This window comes from Cololabis saira, chromosome 2 (genome assembly GCF_033807715.1).
Source record: "Cololabis saira isolate AMF1-May2022 chromosome 2, fColSai1.1, whole genome shotgun sequence".
NCBI classification, from domain to species: domain Eukaryota; kingdom Metazoa; phylum Chordata; class Actinopteri; order Beloniformes; family Belonidae; genus Cololabis; species Cololabis saira.
Window position 1 is genome coordinate 28247090 of NC_084588.1, and position 24099 is coordinate 28271188.

At 39.9% G+C, this 24099-nt stretch overlaps 2 protein-coding genes across 14 annotated transcripts in view; both read right to left on the reverse strand.

Moving 5' to 3' along the window:
- The window catches only part of fam189a1 (family with sequence similarity 189 member A1), a 118510-nt gene extending 116117 nt beyond the window's left edge, over positions 1 to 2393 (reverse strand). For both annotated transcript variants that reach the window (XM_061742373.1, XM_061742364.1), the window contains exon 1: positions 1557 to 2393. In XM_061742373.1, the coding sequence (XP_061598357.1) occupies positions 1557 to 1805 (249 nt within the window). In that variant the 5' untranslated portion in view covers positions 1806 to 2393. The remainder of the gene's footprint in view (positions 1 to 1556) is intronic.
- A 1243-nt stretch (positions 2394 to 3636) lies between these two features.
- The window catches only part of tjp1a (tight junction protein 1a), a 122323-nt gene continuing 101860 nt past the window's right edge, over positions 3637 to 24099 (reverse strand). For 3 of the 12 annotated variants that reach the window (XM_061742395.1, XM_061742437.1, XM_061742454.1), the window contains 17 exons: positions 23742 to 23926; positions 23416 to 23511; positions 22910 to 22936; positions 19909 to 19991; positions 19345 to 19555; positions 18603 to 18703; positions 17547 to 17897; positions 16389 to 16640; positions 14412 to 15230; positions 13507 to 13589; positions 13179 to 13355; positions 12945 to 13051; positions 11280 to 11533; positions 10720 to 10874; positions 10424 to 10641; positions 8639 to 8782; positions 3637 to 5357 (listed from right to left, as the gene is read on the reverse strand). In XM_061742395.1, the coding sequence (XP_061598379.1) occupies positions 5263 to 5357; positions 8639 to 8782; positions 10424 to 10641; positions 10720 to 10874; positions 11280 to 11533; positions 12945 to 13051; positions 13179 to 13355; positions 13507 to 13589; positions 14412 to 15230; positions 16389 to 16640; positions 17547 to 17897; positions 18603 to 18703; positions 19345 to 19555; positions 19909 to 19991; positions 22910 to 22936; positions 23416 to 23511; positions 23742 to 23926 (3358 nt within the window). In that variant the 3' untranslated portion in view covers positions 3637 to 5262. The remainder of the gene's footprint in view (positions 5358 to 8638; positions 8783 to 10423; positions 10642 to 10719; positions 10875 to 11279; positions 11534 to 12944; positions 13052 to 13178; positions 13356 to 13506; positions 13590 to 14411; positions 15231 to 16388; positions 16641 to 17546; positions 17898 to 18602; positions 18704 to 19344; positions 19556 to 19908; positions 19992 to 22909; positions 22937 to 23415; positions 23512 to 23741; positions 23927 to 24099) is intronic. The other 9 variants (XM_061742420.1, XM_061742411.1, XM_061742403.1 and 6 more) reach the window with 9 other exon arrangements.

The window sequence follows — 24099 nt, forward strand, 5'->3', positions numbered from 1 at the left end:
TCTGCACAGACATTTGACCAATCAACCTCAGGCACTGCACTGACCTTTGAACGCTGACCCCTGTGGTTACGCGGTGCTCCCCTGTAACTATACACGCCCACAGAAACAGGCCCCGAGACAAAGGCACATTGCTTTTTCTCTCATTCACACACACACACACACACACACACACACACACACACACACACACACACACACACACACACACACACACACACACACACACACACACACACACACACACACACACACACACACACACACAGATGGCCCTTGTGGCACAGACCTCCCCTCACCCCTGCACTCATGCCCCGCTGCCTCTATAATTAATGGATCAGTCCTGCTCCGAGTCTCTGGCAGGAAATCAAGGATGTGAGCATTCATAAATATTTACAGCAACCAGCACAACCGTTTCACGTGAAGAACCCCGACATCTCAGTGAGGAGTGAGGACTTCTCCAAACTGATCCTCCTGAACTCACAAAGGCAAACATGATTCAGATATCCTCATCTGTGTGTGTGTGTGTGTGTGTGTGTGTGTGTGTGTGTGTGTGTGTGTGTGTGTGTGTGTGTGTGTGTTGCATGTGTAGCTTCACACTTTCACACTTGCAAAATATGACCTCTGTCCTTCACAAAACAGACAGAAAGCTCATTTAATTTACCTGGATGTAATGGTAAATTGGTTTCTCCTAAAACTGCAACCAACAATTAAGTTGAAGCTTCATTTTCTAAGGTTTCTAAACTCTAAAATCATGTAACTGACATATTTAAACGTTAGAAAATGCTTTTTAAGTTTTGATCTTACTTTAGGACAGGGGCGTCAATTGGGTATGGCAAGGTATGGCAGCCGCCGCACCTATTATTCTATTACTTAATACATATAGAATAACTACAAATGCAAATCATAACAACATGATCGATTTCACTAGTTATTATACACTGCAAAAACTCAAAATCTTAACAAGAATATTTGTCTTATTTCTAGTTAAAATGTCTAATTTTTAGTCAAAAAAAATCTCATTACATCTAAGACAAGACTCAAAAACAACCATTTTCACCTGTTTCAAGTAGATTTTCACTTAAAATAAGTAGAAAAATCTGCCAGTGGAACAATATTTTGTAATGAGAAGATAAATCTTGTCCCACTGGCAGATTTTTCTACTTATTTCAAGTGAAAATTTACTTGAAACAGGTGAAAATGGTCAAATAACAAGTTATTTTTCTGGTGATGACTCTTGTTTTAAGTGTAATGAGATTTTTTGACTAAAAATTAGACATTTTAACTAGAAATAAGACAAATAATCCTGGTAAGATTTTGAGTTTTTGCAGTGAATGAGACTGCATTTGAAAAAGTTCCAATTTTCTTAACCACACAGATACATATACTTCTGTGATGAGTATTTGCTGGACATGTTGATTGATACTCTAGTTAAGTTCTGTGACTCGTAACCCTGCCATACCTTAGCTTCCACTGAATTGACGCCACTGCTTTAGGATGGTGGATAATGGAACTTGATGCAGAAGCATTGTGTGATTTCTTGCAGGAGCTATACTCACAGAGAAACCTGCCCAGAAGGGGCATGAGTGCCGGACTCTGGGTGAGGTGGTGAGAGCCAGAGCAGCGAAGCTGACGGCCAGGATGAGGCTCCCCAGCACCATCTGAGAGACCCCCAGGGCCAGCATGATCCTGGTGCGGGTGCGGAACTCCCGGAGCCGGGACAGGCTGCGGGACAGCGACGCCGGGCTCAGGGATCCCGGGCCGCCGATGCCGCCGATGCCGCCGCGGGGCAGCGCGCTCACCGGCATGATGGTGAAAGGGTCCGAGGGATCACACAAACGCAGACGAACACCAGAGAAAGACAATAAACATCCAACCAGAGCAGGACTGCGGCGCGGTCAGTGTCCGTGCTGGACGAGCTCCATCAATTAAAGACGCTCAGAGCGGCTCCAATTAGAGACGCGCTGCGGCTGATGCGGGAGGAGAGAGGTGCGCTCAGTGCGGACCGGACGAGGTACCAGAGGTTATCATGGCCCAGACGCAGAGTGCAAATATTTTCAAGTCGAAAATATTTTATATGAGCCACTAGAGTTCTCGGTGACTGCTCTCCCAAAGAACTCATTCCCCCCAAAAGTCAGGAAAACCTCCCACAACGCCTCATCCTGCAGCCTCAACAGCCTTGCACCATTGTCACGCTGTCATGCTGATCGCCTCTGCAGATTCTCTCCAACAACTCACAACGAGGCCCGTGTTGCAGAACCTACTCGTCGAGGGGTTTAATTTTCAAAAATAAAAGGAAATAAACGTTGATGATTCTGAAAATCGCGAAGGAAAGGGTCTTTTTCCGCTTTGTGGTCTTCTGAATAGGCGCAGGTCTGAGCGAGCAGCGCCGCTTCTGCGCGAGTGGCGGTGTTCACAGACGACAGTGAACGCAACAGTGAGGAGGAGACGTTCACTGCGTACTGGAGATGCGTTCGCGTCTGCACGGAGAAGAGATGCACGGAGTCCGTTTTACTACGACGGCAAAATCCCCCCACCCCCCCAAAAAAAGGCAAAAAAAAAATGGGTTTGTTACCGGCTGTAGTGGGGGATGAACCCGTGGACAGCAGATGATTCCAAGGTGAAGATAACAATGTAAACAGTTGAGAAATGAATTCCTAGATTAAAACGCTGCAGTCGACTCATATCTATTTCAAACACGTTTTCTGTGAAAAGTAACTGAAATGATAACAGTCTTCATATTATATGAAGGGTAGCCGCAGTTTCTTGCACCTCAACTCCATTGTAATTTACCGCCAGCCCTGTATTGTTCCTCGTGCATGCATGGTGCAGTTTACATGGCAGGTTTGTAAATGCAAAACACACCTGGGGAGCAGTTGAACGGCTTAAAGAAGACCTAATGCACATTTAATGGGTCCTTAATTAGCATTTAGAGGTTTTAATATGCTGCAAAACTAGACTACTGAATGGGATTAAGGAGGGTATCATTTTATTATCTTACATTTTGTTAGATTCTGTTTCAACCTGGGTCCTCCTGACCCACAGAACCACTGTAAGCTTCATCCTGCAGCTTTGGACTGCAGCACTACAGGGTTTCTCATGAAACAAGGAGTGACTGTGTAGTTTTACACAGTATGGAAATATATGAGGAAACTGCAGGTTGCAAACATTACAAAATCGAAACCTCTGAAACACTGCCAAATCTTGTAAATTACATTTTAGATTATTTTGCGTATCAATCCGAGACAGCCCCATAAATTTACAACAGGATCTCATTATTTGAGTCGAGGATTCATTCACGGCTCACATGCGCCACCTAGCCGTGAGCCGTGTTAATACAAAAGAAAAAGAAAAAGTGCATACTGTACATTTCCATGATTCTTTAGCGCTGTTCAAACTGAAATGAAGATCAGAGGTAAGAACTTGCCCTTTTTGAATATCATTTTTTTTTAAGCAGGAAATTTAAAATGTGCAGATGGCTTTTCCAGACTGAAAAACTATTTACCCCCATTTTTCTGGCATGTCATCGGTAAAAAACCCAGGAAAATTAAGTTTTATGCACATTTAAAATATGTACATTTTAACCCCCGCCCCCCCACCATATATGTATATAAAGACCTTCCATAACAAACATGCTGATTATTTTAAAAATTATTTTATTTATTAATGTAGCGATATACTGTGTTGGAGAAAAGAGAGAAAAACAAAAAAAAAAAATCAGCCACACGTGAAGACCTAATATTCAATTAAAGCTGTGTTATGTCTAAAAAAATAAAACAGTACTGGTGTGCCATACATAATATATTGTCTATTAGTACAAAAATACATTTAAGGGCACACAATATAGCATCCAGTATCACAAATCAGTGAGGGGACAGTTTGAGCACACCCTTTTTTTTAAAAGAACATGTTTTAATGCATTTTATCTGAAGTACGTTTGTGACTGCAACAGTGTCATACCGTGATAGAAAAAGGTGATGTATTATTGTTAGGTTACAGTTCCAAGGCTTGAGGGTATGTATCCATAATTCAAAGAAAACCACGTTCTTTTTTTCCCTCCACTTTTTTAAAACATGTTTTCTCTAAGTTTTATACAAAAAAAGAGACATACAAAAAGTTCATTTACAAACAAAAGAAACAAGGCAATATGCTAACTTTATTTACAGCCACTTCTTATCTGTTTTCTTTAAGTAATGCATAGCAGATAAAAGAGCTTACCTTCGTTATCTTTTATCAACCGTTACTGTGCTAAACCCAAGTTCATTTATACAGTGGGTTCACAAAAATGGCAAAACAAATGATTTATCATAACTTATTTTGAAAGGTGAATAATCTGCAGATAAGGCATCACTGCTTATTTGTATGTGAGTGCAAGAGTGCACAGAAAGAAAGAGATGTGAGGAGGGAACTGAGGAAGCTACTGGACCTGAGTAAACATCATGCATAGATCTCAGACTGGAAGAGAGACGAGGTGTTCAGTAAGAAAAAAAAAAAAGCTACCAGTTATAGGATAAAGAAGAAAAAAAAAAAGTAAAGAATGAAGGAAGAACGTCTCGAAAGTGTGCTGCCTGGGTTCATGACCAGCTCGTGTTCTGCTAGCTCCTTCAACAGATACCTGCAAATATCACCGCCCTTCTCAATCCTTCAGTAAAAAATCCTGAACATGGGAAACTGTGGCTGTAAGTCATATGCAGTCAATGTAATTGAATTCATTAATGACATTTTATTAAATCTCTTCCACATTATATATATATATATATATATATATATATATATATATATATATATATATATATATATATATATATATATATATATATATGGCATAAATATACTTTTCTGAAACATGTATGCTGCCTCAAAAGCCATCCATCCACATATATTCATGTAAAAATGACAAAGACTTTATATAATTATATATATATATATATATATATATATATATATATATATATATATATATATATATATATATAGTGACATGGGGCATGCATCAAATGTTTGATTTTACGTTAAAACTTCATATAGCAGAAAAATTTAAAGAACAGCTTGTAACCATCATTAGTGTCTCGCCTTCATCTGTGGTTGCAGTAAACAGCGCTGAACGCCTCTCCTTCATACTCCCTCGTGGGGTGCGTTTGTGCAGTATGCTTGGAGTGCAGCTATAGTGTATGTACAGTATAGTGTTGTTATGAGAGTCCCATCTTCTTCACTTGTATCCTCCGTGGTTCCACATTCAGTTACATCACACCCACTCGTCCCTCCTTAAAAGTGGTCAATGAGCACAGACACACAGTTGGCTCCCACCAAGTAGTTGGGGTCTCCGGGGATAGACTTGTTCTGCCAGCTTTTTGGGTCACCTGCAGGCAGACAGATGGGAGAGGAGATGGTGGGGGTGAGTGATAACAGCTGCTTTTAGGTGAAATTTGTGTTCTATAAAATTTTGCAAATCACTATTCCCCAAGAAAAAAATAAAAGCTATTACTGTACATAACCAGGTCATGAACTACAGGTGTCACATAAAAACAGAACTGGCTGCAGAGGTTTGGGCATGTAACAGTGCATGTTTGTGGCCCATGTCCAAGTCCAAATAGAGACTAGTAAAAGCTATTCTGTATTTTTTATTGAATGTCCCTATCCTCTTGTTGACTGCAAATTAAACCTCAGTCACTGTGAGGTTAAGTGCAGTTATTAACAAGGGGGTCTGTGTTCAGGGGAAAGTTCCAGTAATCAATCAGAGGATGAAGATGCAGCTCAGCAGATGTCCACCGGTGCAAGAAAGACTACCTACAGTACATGTGATATGATACACGCAGCTTTCTGCAGAGTTTTTCTGTGATCCTAGAACTATAAATGCAAAAAAACAAAAGAAAAAACAAATAAACACAGTCCAAGTCTATTATTCTGATGAGCTCTTGGGTGGCAGTGCTGTTCTTGTCAGAGAGCCCATACATGTTCAACTAACGGCTTTCAACTTTGTTTCTATTTTGGTCCAAGCACAAAAACAACTATGTCAACAAAAGTGTTGACCCTCGCTGGGTCTGTGCTTGATCACGCTGCGGCTGCTGACTCAAGGAAGCGGCTGTTGTCGGCTAACCTTCAAACATTTCCAATCGGTTGTAACCATTTTCCTTAACACCATTAGCAAGTGTAGCTCAGATATGAATCAAGGGCCACGTGGAAAACATCAGTGAAAAAACAATGTATTTAGTTTTATCCTTGAGAGGGCAGTGTATTAAAAAAAAAAACTCCACAATTAATACATTTCTTGCTTGTCTCTCCTTTTTTGATGCCATTTTCAGTCTTTAGAAGAGAAGGATTCTTTTATTTCTGCATGTATGGAACTAGGTTTCAATGTGAAAGATGATACTGGGACACAGGGGCAGATTATTATTGATTGATCACTTCAGAGATCTGACTTATCATTTCTGAAGTTCTGAGATTTTTAAAAACCTCACTTTAAGCAATATATTCATATTTAGTTAAGGTACAGTATTTGAGAGTCAGTCATCTTAAAATGACTGAAATCATCCTGTATCAAGAAATGTGCTAATTAACTTTCTCTACACAGAATCACTGAAAAAAAACTTGATTCAGCTTTTGTTCATCTGGAAGGTATAACACACTTCTTGATGTCAATACCTGTGCAGAGCACCTTCAAATTACACAGAACAAAATGACTAAAATTATGAAATGCTGTATAATTTCATGTTTAAATGACTATGTGATTTTTTTTCTTCTTTCGGTTCCTAATGGGGCTTAACGGCATCACATTGGTTACGTATTAAAGCAGCCACAGTGAGATCACTGTAAAGAAGAGAAAATTGAGATAAAGAGGAGAAAGAGGAATTGGGTAGAAAGTAAAAGGAGAAGCAGGGAAGCAAAGTGGGGAGAAGGGAGAAAAGAAAAAAAAACAGAGGCCTTGCTTCACAATAAGAGGATTACGACGTAACCCAATAATCCTTCCACTATTCTGCAAGACAACAGAGTAGGCTGGCATTTCTTTCAGGCCCCAAAGTCTCATCCTTAAAATGAGGCTAATTAACAGCTAATCCTGACCTCTGCCAAAACTATGCACTGTTTTTGAAGGCAAGATATGAAAAGGACAATATTAGAAGAGAGAATCGGGCACTTTTGTTAGTCTTGTCCATGTCCTTCCTTTTGTTCATTAAAGTTCAATTTCATAGTTGTGTTTTTGGTTTTTTATACATTTTTTAATTACCGATTTCCTGAGATATCTTGTTAGTTATTTAATGATCCGCTTAATTTTAGTACTCTTTTCAAATGTGTAAAACTGATATGAAACCCATGCCTTTCAGCAAGCAGAGTTTGAATATCTTTGTATTGCAGACTGATCTCAAAATAAAAACTCTTAAACATCTCCCGAGGGCGTTGGTGCTCCATTAGTGCGTCCACGGTGCCGCGTGAGCTAACAAGTAGAGATCCCACATTATTGCGAGGGAACACAAAAACTATTGTGGAAAAATGGGAAAAACAATTGCGAGGTAACGTGCTAGAAAAAAAGTCTCCCCATGTCCCCAAAGGGGCTCCGTAGATTTGTGTTAATTAGCCTCTTGTGTTTTCCGAGTTACACTAATGTGAAATCACTATTGTAAATACAGATTTTTTATTGAAACTCAACTTTGCTTTACAATTTTACATCACCTTGAACCACGCTTTAGGATTTTAACTATTGAAAATAAGTTCTGCTGTATCCGTAATGCCACATAAGACAACAGATGTGACCACTGACTTTTTGTATCTATTGCACCTAAAGGAGGTGAATAAATTTAATCGAATCCTCTAAGATTGATCATGTTGATAGTGGAGTCAGTTAATGCTTGGAAGTGCTGCTTTTCTCCATTTTCCTGATGCCGTTTCACAACCTGACTATTTTTAAGGGAAACTGAGGCAAGTCTGAAAAATAACACACATAAATAGCTAATTTACTCACATTTGAAGGCTGCAGTCAAAGATGATAAAACTTTACAAGACAGGAGCTAAATTTAGAAACTGCATTTGACATGAAAACAACACGTCTTTGTATAACTTTTGATTATAGGATTATAACCGGCATTGCTGGTTCTGACAGTGTCCCAGTTTCAAGTTTTTTTGTTCTTTAAGTGAGGATCTGGGTGGCTATGTGAGGAAAATAATCCTTATAAGCGAAGCATGCATTATAAATATCAGAAATCCAATGATTGTGCCACCGAGCATCCAGTGCATGCATGTCAAGCAAAATGAGAGGAACTAGTTGAGATGAGCCAGATAAAAACACAAAAGATAAGTAATGCATTTGTAGCCAAGGTAAGGTAATGAAATGAAATGTACCAAGAAAACCAGTGATAAAGCAAATGAATGAAAAGCTGTGTGGGTGAGTTAACTGCTGTAACTTATGAAAATGAAAATGAAGAAATCAAAAGTCATAATAATGAAAAAACAGACAGATTTTCCCCCTATATTGATTCCAGAAATGGTAGAAATTAATCCATTAGATAATTGGAAAGTCTAAAGACTTGATTTTTAATGAAGAAAAGAACCAAACATGGGGAGAAAAGCTGAATAAATAGTGATTTAAAACCCTGCGTTTGTCACAGAGCCAGCCCAAACGACCCGGAAGAACAGAGATAGCCAAGCATACCCGACGAGGAGTCGGAGGATTTTAGAGCAAAAGACCAACCATCAGGGGTCATTGACGCACAGTGAGGTAAGCGCAGCTCCACAGGCTTCAAAAACTTGAGGCCATGAGGTCCACACATCACCAGAGGGCTGAGCAAAGTCTCTCCTGTGAACACAAACACAGAAAATGGAAAGAAATCTCAGTTTACAATGATCAAGAATATTTTTATCCATTAATTAAACTATAATCAAGGTGTCCCAAAATGTCCCACAGAAAGGATTTTTAAAGATTAGCCTACTTAAACACCAGTTCATAATTCCTTGATCGAAGAATTATACAAAGGCTACAGAAAAGAGATGATTTGACACTTTACATGATACATTTTAGTGTAAATGACTCATTCACAAAGGCTGATTTGCATCAGCATCGAGCTGCTGGATGTTAGCACAGCTGCAGCTGATCTGAATAAATATGTCAGGTTTCCGTGTCCCGACAACTGTTTCATCGTTTCGGTCTGTAGCGCAAAACGTGTCCGGCTGCAGAGCTACAAACCCACAACAGAAGTTCAGGATTATAGTGTCTTTCATGATCACTATAATTAAAATCCCTACAGGTCATACTGAACCGCAGCATGTTGTTATGACAAGAATGTCATTTTTATAGCTCCAGTTGTGACAACAGAATTATAGTGACAACCATGTCGTCCCAAATCTGCAGCTGTTACAGAACAGCTCCTCATTTCCCCCCACCCCAGTGCAGCTGATGAAAAACTAATTCTCAATTCTAGTTACAACCTGCTGCTATTTTGCCCTTAAAATGTATCACAGCCTGCACCAACATGCTGCTTGGCCTGTTTTCCATTAGAGGTGATGGAAACGCTACTGTGAGGTGACGCAAAACTTACTGCAATATAATATTGCCCTTCATTGCTTTTGGGGGACTCTACAGTCTACATGCTTCTAAGATTAATTAGCTCATTCATCTTGTTTTATGGACTAATATAACATCCACACCTGAAAAAGTTCAAATGTAATCAGGTAGCACTAGTCCTGTCTTTGTCTTTCATAACACGGGACTGTTTGTTGTTTTTGCGCTATTCTTCTCAATGTCCATGAGTTCAGCCCTCATTATGGACTCTGTTATTTTATGTTGAGGAGTTAGGGTTTTTGGGTTTGGTTTTTATCGGGTGCTTTGATAGAAAGCTGTCTCCTTAGTTATGGACAAAAAGCAGATGCAGTTTTAACAGACAAATCAGAAATCAAACAGTGGACAAAGGAAAGAAAACCTGAGTGATCCAGCTGAGCAGTGACACAAACCGCCTCCTAAAGCATGTCGTTGCTTGCTGAAACTCTCAATCGCTTTCAGTCAAGGTTGAAAAATGTTTTACTTACTGCTGCATTTCAGCAATCCATCCCAATGCACTAGAACCTTTATGTCTTGCATCTCATTTGTTTTATTCCTAATTTAAGTCTGTATTTTATTCTGCTTTTAAACTCTTTTACTTAAAAAAAAAATGTTTTTACTGACAAATCAAATTCTGATTTTGAGACAAGATTTGAAAATATCTTGGATTCATCACGACTGAAACGATTAAAGTCAAAGTAAATTGACTGACTGTGTTCATATTCTTTTTTCTTTGCATGTATCAAACCGTCCCAACATTCTGAGTTTGAGTTATATTTTGTAAGACATTAAGTATACTTGGCAACCTGAGTGATAGCTGCTCTAGGTGCATCATTTCAGCAATCTTTAAATATGTAAGGTTCGATGTAAATAAGGGCAACTCATCCATCTTCGATAACTTACCTTTCTCTTTATCAAGTGGTGGCAGGATGCTGTTGTCTCGACAGACCTTGAAGTAGATCTCCTGCTCCACACCGTCAGGGATGGCTCCCTGTGGGATGATTATGCTGACACCTGTCTCGATGGAGCTCAGGACACCACCGTTAGAGTTGAAGATGCCACGAGCTGTTGCAACCACCGTGTGACCTTCATCTTCCTCATCATCATCCAGGGCACTGGGGCTAAGAGACAGACATTCATTATGACGTTCAACACAAAAGCTTTGACTAAATCTCTAAAGCTTGGACTGAGTTTCTTACCTCACAGGGATGGCTTTGGGCACAGCGTTAATATTATTCTGCTGGTATTTGGAGCGATGGTCCATGGTACGTGTGAAAGTGTCCAGGCCGCTGTCATGGTCTGTGTTCTGGGGCTGTGGTGGTATCTGAGGCTTCACTGGACTAGAGCTCCGGCCCTGTTCCAAACACAGGAGGGTTACATTTAAAATTATGTTTTGTAGATTTATTTTTTTACTTTAACTTTGCCGTGCCTGAAATCAACTAAAAGGCAAAAGAAAAAAAATGATCAAAGATGTTATTTATCTGCTGGAAAGTTGCAACCTGAGCAATGGCTGCAGGAGAGAGAAATCAAGAGGAAATATGACAATAAAAAGACACAAAAAACAGGTACGGTCACTGGTAAGAGAGAGGAAAACGAATAGAGCCAAGCGTGGGAGTCTGGCAGCAGAACCTCATCGCCACAGCAACAGGTTTGCATGATGTGGGTTAAATTGATCAAAATGGGATATAATGAAACAAAAAGTTAAAGAAGGGTTCTTAGAACTGAACTGGACACAAAGAAATACCTGCAACACGTTTACCTTTGGAGGAGCTTCGGACTTGTCGTTAGACAGAAGGTTGTGGCTGAATTTAGGGCTGTCAAACATGCGTGCAAAAGGCTTGGCAGAGGTGGTGTAGGGCTTGGGAACAAAGCGGTTGTAGCTTGATGGAGCCCCGGTGGTGGGGACCGTCTTTGGAGGTTGTTCGCTTGTGCCGTTGACTGGAGACTTCTCGGGAAAGCTCTTGTGAGGCAGAAAGTTGGTTTGGACAGTGTCTTCTCGGGCAGGAGGCTTGGCTGTGGAAGAACCGTGGAAATGCATCAATGTTGATCACTGAACTGAGTCGTTTATATTTATTACAACACCAAATTAGGAAAGCCACGATTATTTCTAAAGCCAATTTCATACAAAAAGGTAAATCATCAAAAATGCTTTACAAAGGCATGAAGCTGAAAAGAAAAAAAAAAACTGGTAAAAGCAGCATAAGAATACAAAATACAATATCAGAGAAGACACACACAAGAAAAGAGAAAAGGTGTGTTTACTACAACAGTTTTAGCATATTGACAGAAAGCCTTTGGTTTGAGCTGAAGCTGCCTCCAACTGACCAGCCCCTGAAGATCTAAAACACTCTCCAGGCTCGCAGGCACTAAAGTAGAAGAAATTGGGCCAATATAGGAAATAACAATTGAAAAAGGACACTGATTGTTTAATTTTAGGCAATATAAAGATTTTTATATTAGATTTTTAGTATTTAATGTGTTAATACTCATCCATTCGTCTATTACAAGTCTGGACGTATTACACCAAAAATGTAGGGGTGTTACTGATGTTTGTTTTCTCCCACTCAGGTGACACAAATAGGTGGCTATGATCATAACATGGTATGCAGTGAGTGTCTGTGAAAGTTGAAGTCTTTGAGGAACAAAAACAGTTCAAGCAATCTGGGGGGGATTTCATATATTAACTACTGTTTTTCATCGAAAGCCATTTAACCACCTGAGCACGGGACTACAATACGGGTTTACATTTACAAATGCCATTTCAAACTGTACTGTCCAAGGACAATACCAAGTATGTACGTTAAATGCATTTATTTAATTTTTTAACATGACAATGGAAAAACCACATTCTTCATACATCACAAGGGCGCGACTGAGGAGAAAAGGGTAAACGGTACTGGACTGGCCCGTCAGCACAAAAATATAACAAGAACTGCTTGCTTTGGCACACTTGAGGACATGTTTGCTGAGCAGTGACACAAACCGCCTCCTAAAGCATGTCGTTGCTTGCTGAAACTCTCAATCGCTTTCAGTCAAGGTTGAAAAATGTTTTACTTACTGCTGCATTTCAGCAATCCATCCCAATGCACTAGAACCTTTATGTCTTGCATCTCATTTGTTTTATTCTTAATTTAAGTCTGTATTTTATTCTGCTTTTAAACTCTTTTACTTCAAAAACAATGTTTTTACCGACAAATCAAATTCTGATTTTGAGACAAGATTTGAAAATATCTTGGATTCATCACGACTGAAACGATTAAAGTCAAAGTAAATTGACTGACTGTGTTCATATTCTTTTTTTTTTGCATGTATCAAACCGTCCCAACATTCTGAGTTTGAGTTATATTTTGTAAGACATTAAGTATACTTGGCAAACTGAAACAGTAAAAGATTTCTCTTTCCTCACGAAGGCGGTAGATCTTACCTTCAGCTGAGGGTTTAGGCAGTGTGGCTGGGGGCAGAGTTGGTGTCACCTGGGGAATCGGTTCATATTTCTTCTCAACTGGACTTGGTTTCTCGACTGACTCAGCCCTATTTGATAAGACGAAAAAATAATAATTATAAACAAAGGGCAGGAAGAACGTGCATTGATAAGTATATAACCTGTACAACAGAAATAAACAGCTAAGAAATCAAGCATGTCAAAGGTGGGCGTCACCTGGGAAAGCTATGGGTTGTTTGTGCTTGTGGCTGTGGTTTGCTGGGGCCAGTTTGAAGTCTGTCAAAGTAAGACAGCTGTTTTCTGTAGTAGTCTTCATCCTCGTCAGGATCATAATGGTTGGAACGCACAATGTCGTCAGCTACCTGGGACTCCGGCCTCTGAGGCTCTGGGGCTCTGGAACGGTGGAACAGTGAGAGAGAGTTGAAAGAGCAGAAGAAGAGTTTATCATGACGAATATCCAGAAATGGAGTGACTGAAACTAAACATTAGTCAATGATCCTTTTTTTTAGTGAAAACACTAACAGCTTTTGAACTAAAGGCTTACCTAAAAGTCTTCTCTTGATCCAGGTTGCTCAGAGAGTTTGCTTTAGGGATTACCCCACCTGCTTTCAGAGGTAATTCAGCTGCCTAAAAGAACATAAGCAGAGGATCATATCAGTCAGACAGAAATGTATATTTATTGTGTTATCTCCACACAATGATGTTACAAAAACATAAAAAAATGAGTCAGCTCTATAACTGTATAATAAGCATAAATGTTAATCATATATATCCCAATTAGGCCTGTGTTGAAAATATAGATTCTCCGATTTTAAATCGATTTTCATATTAATTCCTAAAAATCGATTCATATGTCTAAAGATCGATTTAATTTTTTTTCATCATTACATTAGAACTTTTGGTACTTTTTTGTTTATGCCCAAAAAAGGAATATTTTGTTGGACAGGAGAATAACTGGTGCCGTGTTTTTGCCTTTAAATATGTTTAAAGGTATGAAAACATTAAAGTTTTCAGTTATAATTGCATACATTGTCTATATTTCTTTGCTTTATATACTGTCTTGGGGTTACATGCATAAATGTTAAAAACCAAATTCTCATAAATGGGGAAAAAATAAAAGCGATTTGTTTCCTCCCTGGATCTGTTTGATAATTCTACACGATGTTTCTGAAAGCAGTTCTATCAGCATTCTGGGAGGTGATTGTTCCTTACAGCATCACTAGCTGCCAATACTTGCTGTTGAATCTCAATATAATACTAGTATTAATATGTTGCATAACTACAGTCATATAATTCATGCAACAGCTGAAAAAACAGTTTTATTAACAGTAACCCAAATCAATATCGGATCGAATCGGATCGTGATAATCGATTCTGAATCTTAAGAATCGGAATCTAATCGATTCTTGATATTTGAATCGATCCCCAGCCCTAATCCCAATAGTTTACCTTGTTCCCGGATGAATCCCCTGCATCTCTGGCTCGGTCCATGGACACAGAGCGCTTGTTCTCAAACATCTTGACCCTCGTCAGGACTGACTGGGGCCGCATGGCGGGGTCATCTGGCTGCTCCTCTCTGCCGGGTGCTGGTTTTGGAGCGTCCCCAGGGGAAGGTGAGGGCGTTTCTGCTTTAGGAGGAGGAGTGGGGGTAGTCTCAGAGTTCACAGGAGCAGGGTCATACTGTTGAGGTTTGTAGCCTTTCTGTTGCGTTGCTGGTCCTTGGTTGTAGGCGGGACGCTGGGCAGCGGGTTCTGGGGAACGGGAGGCTGAGGGGAATGTGCTCAGGTGGGAATCCTGGTTGTAGTGCGGATCAGAGCCTGGGAAAGGGGGTGGAGGGTCATCAAAACGAATAGGTGCTTGACCTGTTGGTTTCCCATAGCGAGGTCGACCATCGAATCCCTGCTGAGGTGGGGGCTCGTCAAAGTGTAAAGGAGGGTTGTAATGGGGGTCAGGGCCTTCGCCGTAAGGCAAACGGAGATCGTAGGCCTGGGAATTGGCAGTAGAGTGTGGCTGGCCGTAGGGGTTCCACTGCTGCTGGTCGTAGTGAGGCACGCTGTTCTCGAAGGGGGGGTTGTGGTCATAGTTCCGGTACTTTGGTTCTGGGTAACTCCCTCCACTGCTGACGTCATATCGACTGGGCGGGTGGTCGTAATCTCTGTACGGCTGCTGGTTAGGGTGGTGTGCCTGCTGAGGGCTGTAGGTGGCAGGCTTCATGCTGTTACCTATTCTCCCCGTGTTCTCGGCGCTGTAGGGATCCTTCTGAAACATCTGCCAAACAAATACACAACAGGGGAAGAAGAAATGAATAACCGTACAGACCTCATCAACATTTTTCATTAATGTAAAATATGAGATGTGAAAATCAAGAAGAAAAGAAGAAGAGGAAATATAAAAACAAGTCCATGAAATATATTGAAGAAGAGGAAACAGGTAGGAAAAGACCTGAAATAGAGAAACTGAGAGGGAGGAGTTACAAGTCAGAATATATTTTAGACCAAACGGAAATCACAGCACAGTCAAATGTTGCAGCTTAAAAACATCACACAGTAACAACGCAACTACAAATTAAAAACTGAAATTAAATGAAGGATAGAATAGTTATTAAAAGTTAAAACAAAACAATGGGATCCATTTTCTTTCTCTGTGTTTAACAACAAAATCTAGCAAATGCAGCATGTAAGGAGTACGCTGTTAATCCTTTTTTTTTTTTTGGACAAATATATTTTTTCCTGCCACATGTGGCACAAGCAAATCTGCAAGTGCAGTAAACATAAAATAAAAATGTAACCCACTGTCTTGGTGCAAAAAAATCATATCTGCAATAATATTAAACAGTACAAGCGGTCATTTGTACAAAATCATCCAGCGACGACAACAAAAAAAGAATGAAAAGAGTAAGTAACCATAAACTAGCCATCCAAATCTTACGAGGCCAGATGTTTCTGTGCCAGTAGCTACGAGCGTGGCAGAATATAGATGAAGTGGCTGGAAAGTAAATGGCTACTTTTACAAGGATATGATCAATTCAGCCTGCACTGGTAAATAAGAACATAAACGCATCCAACCGTAGGAGTCAACAGAGAAAGAGGCAAACATGTTACAACCATGCACAGAAGATAAGCAACAGTGAGAGCTGCAGGGTTTCCATCGTCCTTCAACACGTAGGCACATCAGCACAGCCACCATCTCCAAAGCCCACTGTTGTTTACCGGCATTTGCTCGCAAACAGGCAGACACACTCTCCCACACCAACACGTCTCTCTCTTCTGGGCGGCAGGCATGCAGAGCAGAATGACAGAGAGAAAGAAGCGTGGCAGCAGGAAGTAGGTAGACAGGCAGCAGCAGCACAGGACGTCAGCCGCGTCAGACCGAGCTGAGCCGAGCCGAGCCGGGTCGCGAAGCGTCCAGAGACGATCAAACGGATACCTTTATTTCTGAATCGCCCGGTCCAGACTGTAGACTTTCTGGCGTCACACTTTGAGGGGTTAGCTCAGGAGTGGGCCTCTTAAGTGAGCTAGTGTCAGGGCTGGGGCTTGGCTTGCTGTAAGGAGCTGCAGGAACTTCATCAGGGCTCAGAGCCCCTACAGTTTTTACAGTAACGTCGACAGCAGGGGGCGCTGCCTCAGACAGGGGCTCGGGTTGATGGGAGATGCTAGGGGTGGCAGCAGCCTCTGCTTTCTGTGAAGTGGTTCAGAAATGTTTAATAACGCGCTGACATACCACGGTGCAGGTGTACAAAGTTGCAACTTTCCCCTCCGCCACTACAATGGTCTGTTCCTCACTTGAATCTGCAGCCTGTACTGTACAAACGACTCACCTCCAAATTTAGCAGCAGCTGTAAAACCAACCAATGGCATGTGAACCTTATGAATTAGCAGCAGGACAAGTTTTCATTGTTAAGGAATACTAATTAGATTTTAATTCTACGGTTACAATACAATAAGTTGCTTCTTTCCCTTTTAATGTTCGTGAACACATCAATAGGCAACAAATTTTCGTTTTGGTTATCACAACTGCCAAATCGAGAATTGATACATTGGATACACAGTACACTGGATTAACACTGGCATTTCCAACATGCATATAATACTTTCTGGTGTCCTATTGAACAGTCCCCATTATAGGTAGAACAAAGTGCACATAGGTGAGTACTGGTACAGACACTTATGAACAAACAAACGCCCTTTTTTTTCTTTTTTTCTCTCCAAGTGACAGCAAAAATCAGACTGTAACGACAGCTCGTGGCAATACAGGGTACAACAGCAACAGTTAAACTTGTGAGGTTATCTTCTTTTATCTTTATAAAAAAAAACATGCTAACAAACATCGACCAGCGAACATGTACGAATAGATAAAATAAATAGTGTAATAAATCTATATATTTATTATATATAATATTTATATATTAAGATAAATACCTGACCACAGAGTTTGCACTTTCGCACTGATTATTTTGAAACAGTAGATAGATAGAATAACTGTAAGGAGAAAAGAGTGGCTTCAATAGCGCCTCCAGAAAACCCTTCTAACGCACACCACGTCCTCCAGACAACAGGGGAGACGTACGGCTCTCAGAAACGCTACCTGCTGTTGCGCTGGTGCCTTGAACCCAGCTGGGTCGATGCGGTTCAGAGGGTCCGGTTGCATCGTGTGTTGGTAGGGAGCGTAGCCGGGAGGCTCCTGGATGACGGGCGGATCCTCGCGGACAGGCTCAGAGGAGCGGGTGATGGCGGGCTCCGCAGGTGGACCCACGTCATCGTTGAGCGTTTCATCCAGCTCCTGGTCGGTGTAGGCGCCGCCCTCCGTGTCCGTGTCCTCGTAGTCGGAGGTGTGGCGGCTGTCGGTGCTGTACATGGAATACTCACTACCCGGCGCGGATAGGTAGGAGAGGCGGTCATCATGGATATCCAGGTCATCTTCAGCTGCCCCGTCAGCCTTAGAACAAATATAATGAAATTGGGGTAAACGCACAGTGAACACCAGTATAAGAAGCTTCTTTGTAGGGCTGGGCGATATATCGAGATTTTAATTTATATCGATATATTTTCAAACGCGATATGGTACGAGACTATATCGTTTATATCGATTTAAATTTTTTTTTTTTTTTTTTTGATTTTGATATAGCTTATTTTGTGACAAATGGACTTGAATGTTTTATTTGAGATTTGCACAAATGTTTTGTTATTTGCACAACTGTCAACCTCAGTGGAAAAGTCTGCCTGTTACTGTCTACATTGTATTAATTACACAGTGTATTTTAATTTAATTGTTATGCAGGAAAGGGATATTTGTTTTATTTTATTCAAGAAGCATTTTTATTCTATATATGCAGGAAGTTTATTTTTATTTCATTTGTTTTATACATTTTGATATTGTGCAGACCTCTGTTAATAAAGGAACCTGTGTGACATTTGGCACGAGGCTTTGAATTAAAACTGACTGTTTTTTTTAAGGGTTTGCCTTAGAAAAAAATGAAGCTAACAGAGATGCTATGCTATAATGCTTTGGGGGAAACCCCAATTATGGCACAGAAAAAATATCGAGATATATATCGAGTATCGCCATTCAGCTAGAAAATATCGAGATATGACTTTTGGTCCATATTGCCCAGCCCTACTTCTTTGTGTGAGTTTGTCTTACCTTTCCTTCTGAAACCCAAACCAGCTGATTCTGCTGCTGCTGGATTGTTTCTTTCAACGCTCCGAACCAACCGTCATTCATGTTGTTCAAGTTAATAGTTGCTGAATGGAGAGAGTTAGAAAAATAATCTCTCCAGTCAAAGGAAATGCATACAACAATATTGCCAAAATTAAAAGCTCATTTAAGACACATTAATTATCTGGCATTTTTACATGTTTGGTATCATATTACGAAGAGCCAAGTTTTTTATGTTTACATTTATCTAGAATGTCATTTGGAAGTATGACTTTAAACATAACAGTGAACAGTAAAAAGTGGATTCCATTTGTTGAACTGTCAAAGTTAAAGTACCTGATTGAATAGTTTAAAGCCAACACGCTGACCACCTTCCCACCGCTGTCCCACATCAGCGTGTTCCAAATACCACATTTCATGAGATATTATTGTGGCTTAAACCCTGAAGAAAGTATCTTTATTTTCTTCTTTTTCTATGTGGGTACTTCCTGGGACAGCAGCACTATTAACTGTTAAAATCAAATTTCTAAACGATATAGCGCCCCCTTCACACATGAGAAGTGAATGCTGTGAAAATCTAACATAAGTCTACTTCCAGCAGCATGCAGAAAAGTGCATTAATTAAAGTGCATGTTGCCAAGCCCTAGCCTAGAAGACTTTCTGGACAATCGTAGCGTGTTCTTCCTACTTAAGTTATTTCTCCAATCCATAACTCATGTGGACTTACTGGTGAAGAGGTGTTGATTGTTCTTCCTCAGTTTGAGGGCTCGCTCATAAAGCTTCCTCGCGCTCTTCCGGGACTCGGGGCAGAGCCGGGTCCTCATGGTCTTAACGCCCTGCTTGGTGTCTGGGTTGAGAAACACAACGATCGGATACCACTGTGCGTAGTTCAGACGGTCCACTGCATTAGGGGTGATGTCCAGCACAGCATGCTTGTCCTTCATTTGCAGAAAACAAACACAGTGTTCATTTTTCATACTCTGTGCTTGCAGTCACTGTTGAGTTTTAAGACAACATATTTAAAATACAGTCTAGTCAACAACGCCCTTCCTGTGGACGTTGTGCAGCAAAAAACTAAACTCAACTTAATTATTTTCTAAAAAGGTCCTGAAATTATTGGCTTTATTCATGTTGAAGCAGTCAAGAGGTTTTAGGAGAGCAGCACACCAGAGGGCAGCAGTGAGCTGGGAACATTAGGGCGTAGTATCATCATGCCGTTATCGTCAAAAGAAATCTGCCATAAAGATGGTTATGTTGTCTATCTTATGCGAGCGCATCTAGTAATACTCACTCGGTCAATAATCTGCTTGATGGTGTGCAGACGAATGATGCCAGAGCTTTTCTGGTCGGTTCCTGCATCTCTCGGTTCGCTCTCTGTGAACGAAAAACAAGACCGCTAGTGCATCATAACACAGGAGACCAACAACAATTAACACAGGCTGTGTCCCAATTAGACATGGTTGTATCGTGCAGTTGTCGACTCCCATAAATAGAGCCGTTTAAATACGGAACAATAATCTCTGTATAGGAGAGGACAAGTGTACGTGTAAGAAAACTGTACACACAAAATGAGGACAGCAGCCAATTCATGCAACAGTCATTGGGTATTTCTGGTGGTTTTAGGGAATGGAATTCAGTGTTTAATGAATGTGTGTGCAAGTGCATGTAGTAAAAATTAAAAAATAATAATTTACAGCGCAGGAGATGTGTTTAGTGAGGAAAATTCACATTAAATATGCAGACAAGAGCAGAAGGGTTACTTGGGATTAATGAGACTACAGTGTCATTGTAAAGCTTCTGGGATTTAAGAAAGGATGTGAAGATGGGGTTTATAATTCAAACAAAGATAAGCAATGGTTTCCTGCCTAGAAACACAAGGTTCAACAGAGGGAAGACATCCAATCACAATGTTCAGTGTCAAAAAGACTCAAACACAGGCTTTATTTCTAACAGGATCTAAGATATATGAACACTGTTCATGAATATTGCTCAAATGTATAAGTTTAATCAAGAGCAAATGAATATGGCCACGCACATAGAGGTTCAATCATATTCAGCAATATTTAACTGTGCATGTTGGGATTGACTATTGTCCCTGAATTTCTGCAACTTGTAAACTGTGATGAGCACAAACGCACACACTTGATACTTTAGTATTTTCCATTAAAATTTGAAATACCACGACACAGATGTAATGCAAAGCCAGTTTACAATGTAGTTTAAACTTTACCAGACAACAATTTTTGCAGTTTTATTCATTATTGGTCCTGCTTTTACTGGAACCGATTTTATTCAACATACAGCGTTTTTACCGTGTGGACACCACAAACGTGTAGCATAGACTCTTGATCAAAATCTTAAGACCATTAAAGAAATTGCAAAAATGTGTATTTTGCACTAATGGATCTTAAGAAGGTTCCAAGTAGAGGCTTGAAATGCAAAAAGAAGAAATGGAAGCAAGAGGAAAAAAAACTGAGCATGCAATTTGTTGAAAACAAATATGTTGACAGCAATTCAACAATTTAATTTCATCAGCTGATTGAGGGTTTAACACCACAGCCTTTAAAAGCCAAAATATGCGCAAAAACTTGGATTTCAGGTTGTGCAGCCGCGTCAAACAGCAGCTGCATTTGATACACTTTGCAGGTTTTCTCACATGCAAAGCATCTGATGTATCAAATACTTGTGCCATGCAATAAAATGCAAATTCATTATTTAAAAATCATTTCAATGTGATTTTCTGGATTCTGGGATGGATTCAAGGGAAGGTTACAAAAATGGACATCAGTTCCAGACAGTGGATGCCCTTTGTGAAGTCATCTTCACCGCTTGGGACAACCTTCCCACTCGCCTTCTAGACACACCCGTATTAAGCATGCCGAAACACATTTTTGAACCGATCATCAAGAATTACAGAATGGTTTTTTTTTTACCTTTAATTTCTGTTTTGAGGGTGTTTTAGGTTTTTTTGTGCTATGGTGTTAAACTTTTTATCAGCTGATGAACAACCCATTTCAGTTAAATTGTGGTTTTTAATGAATTGTCTGCTCAAAGAGCTCAAGAGTCTCTTGCATTTTGAAGCTCTACTTAGAACCTTCTTAAGATCCAGCAGTGCAAAATACAAATTCTTGCAATTTCTTATCTTAACTGGTTTTAAGATTTTGATCAGGAGTGTATTCTTCATTAATGCTATACTGATCCAAATCTAAACTTGTGGCAAAATTAAGAATCATCTTTTAAGTCAATTTCTCAGTAGATAAAGTCATATGTGTCAGAAAACACTGAAATAAAACAGGAAACAATCTGATATAAAAATATTAAATATGAGAAACTTTCCCCAAAATAGATGCTTCCAGTTCATTCTTAATTTATGGACTTCCATGCCTTACTTAAGTATGAAGTAATTTATGTTCAAACAAAAATAATGTAGGTGGAAATGTCCAAAAGAAAGCAAGTATAGATATCAACACCCCTAGTCTTCCTTGCGACTTGTTTCATCTCATTTTACATGGAGGTTAGTTGAACTTGAAAACGCCACTGTCCTCATGTCTGCCTCAGCTCCACATGCAGCCTTGTTGATGTCTTGCTACATGATGAATTTGCATTAAGCTGGGGAATACCACTGAATTTAATATTTCTGTGCAAAAAAAACAACAAAAAACCCCTAGATTTTTTCAAAATGTCCTTATCATGTTTCTAATTTCCACTGAAAACAACATATCACACTGACACACAACATAGTAGAGGACTATAAGTATGTAGAGTGGACAAGTGCAAACAGACAAAAGTTCATACCTCATATCAGTCACATTTTCATAGATTCCACAACATGCATAATCCCACAGACAAAGTTCAGACAAAGACAAATGTCTTCAAAGGTGAACGTTAAGTATGTTTCTTTCAAACATGAATTAATTTTTTTTATCCGTGATCTTGTAGGTTAGAGGAAAATCTAATTTTGTGACCAAACTTCCCACAGAAGTGTCAAACTCATCTCAGTGTCTGTGGAACACTAGCTGTGTGTCAGTATCATATCCATCACGGATCCATTCAATTTTGCACAAATTTCAGGAAAAATCATGATAAAATTCTTACTGCAAAATGTGACGATGAAAGAAAATTAAATGAAGTGGTATTCCCCTAAAGGCATTAACCAAGCATTTTTTTTTTCTCTTTTGCTCAAACAGTAAAGGAATAAGAAACCAAACACCAAACACTTTTATATAGAGTATTTGCCATTCACTGAATAAAAAAAAAAACAAAAAAACAATTTGATGCACTAAGTGACATACTTTCCCCTCCTTGTTGCTGCTGTGTTTCTGAAAAGAAAATACAGTTGCATCAACATGACTGGAATTGTGAAAATAAACATTAAGGAATGGAAACACTTCATTTGTGTGCTGAATGTGTGTCCAGTGTTGCCCTGTTTGGTTGGAAAAATAACCAAAAATGTGGCTCATCAGATTTGCCTTTAGATGAAAATCTCAAACTAAAACAAACAAACAAAAAAGACTTTGAAATGCCTTTTACATTACTGTAGTTTCAACGAGCATGTTCATTTCTAGAGAGAGGGTCAAACAATATCGGGATTTCTGTTTCAAACGTGAGGAAAGTGCTACAGGGACAGACCCAATACTAAGTTCTGATCCACATCTGTAAGTACTAGATACCAATAATAAACATGCAGTTTTGGTCATGTTTATGGGGTAAATCGAGAGCCTGGGTTCAACCAAAGACACAGAGTAGGACACAACAGACAACGTGAACACTGAACAGAGACAGATGTTTGACGACTTACTTGCTAGTTCAAAAATATCCGGCTCTTCTCTGGCCAACTTCTCTCTCGCCACATCTGCTATTGGCCCAAAAATGACCACAGGCCTCAGGAACCCAGCTGCAGTCGAATAGCACCCCACAAAGGGCAGCGCAATACATATAATTAGTAATTACTTACACATTCAATGCATAAACACAGGCTCATAAAATGTATGCATGTATGAAATGTTAACTTTACTTAAGAGGATCCTTCTGCAGTATGATACCTGCAGCAGGTTTGTGCTAAAATAAAGTCCATCCAGAGGAGCCAACTTTATTACTATAACTGCCTGTGTTGTGTAGTCTTACCCTCTCGCAGCACAACCCTTTCATAAGCAGGGAACTTGGTCTGAACTGGCTGGGCAGACAGGTCCTCCCTGCTTTTCCGCAAATTCCTCTTGGAACTTCGTAACCCTCTGAATCTCCAGAAGTCTGCTCTGTCACCTCCCGGTGTTTTAGGGAGCGTGTACTGCACACTGGACAGCTGCTCCGCTCTGGACAGTGAAGGGTAGATTGAAAGTTCAGCTGATGGGATTTCCGTCAAACCTTTCTGATGATAAATTAACCATTTGGTTTCCTACAGACCTGAAAGGTCATGGCATGACACTTTTACTGAAAGACCATTTATATGTTACACTGTTACTAAAAATCTGGGATGCTTTTAGAG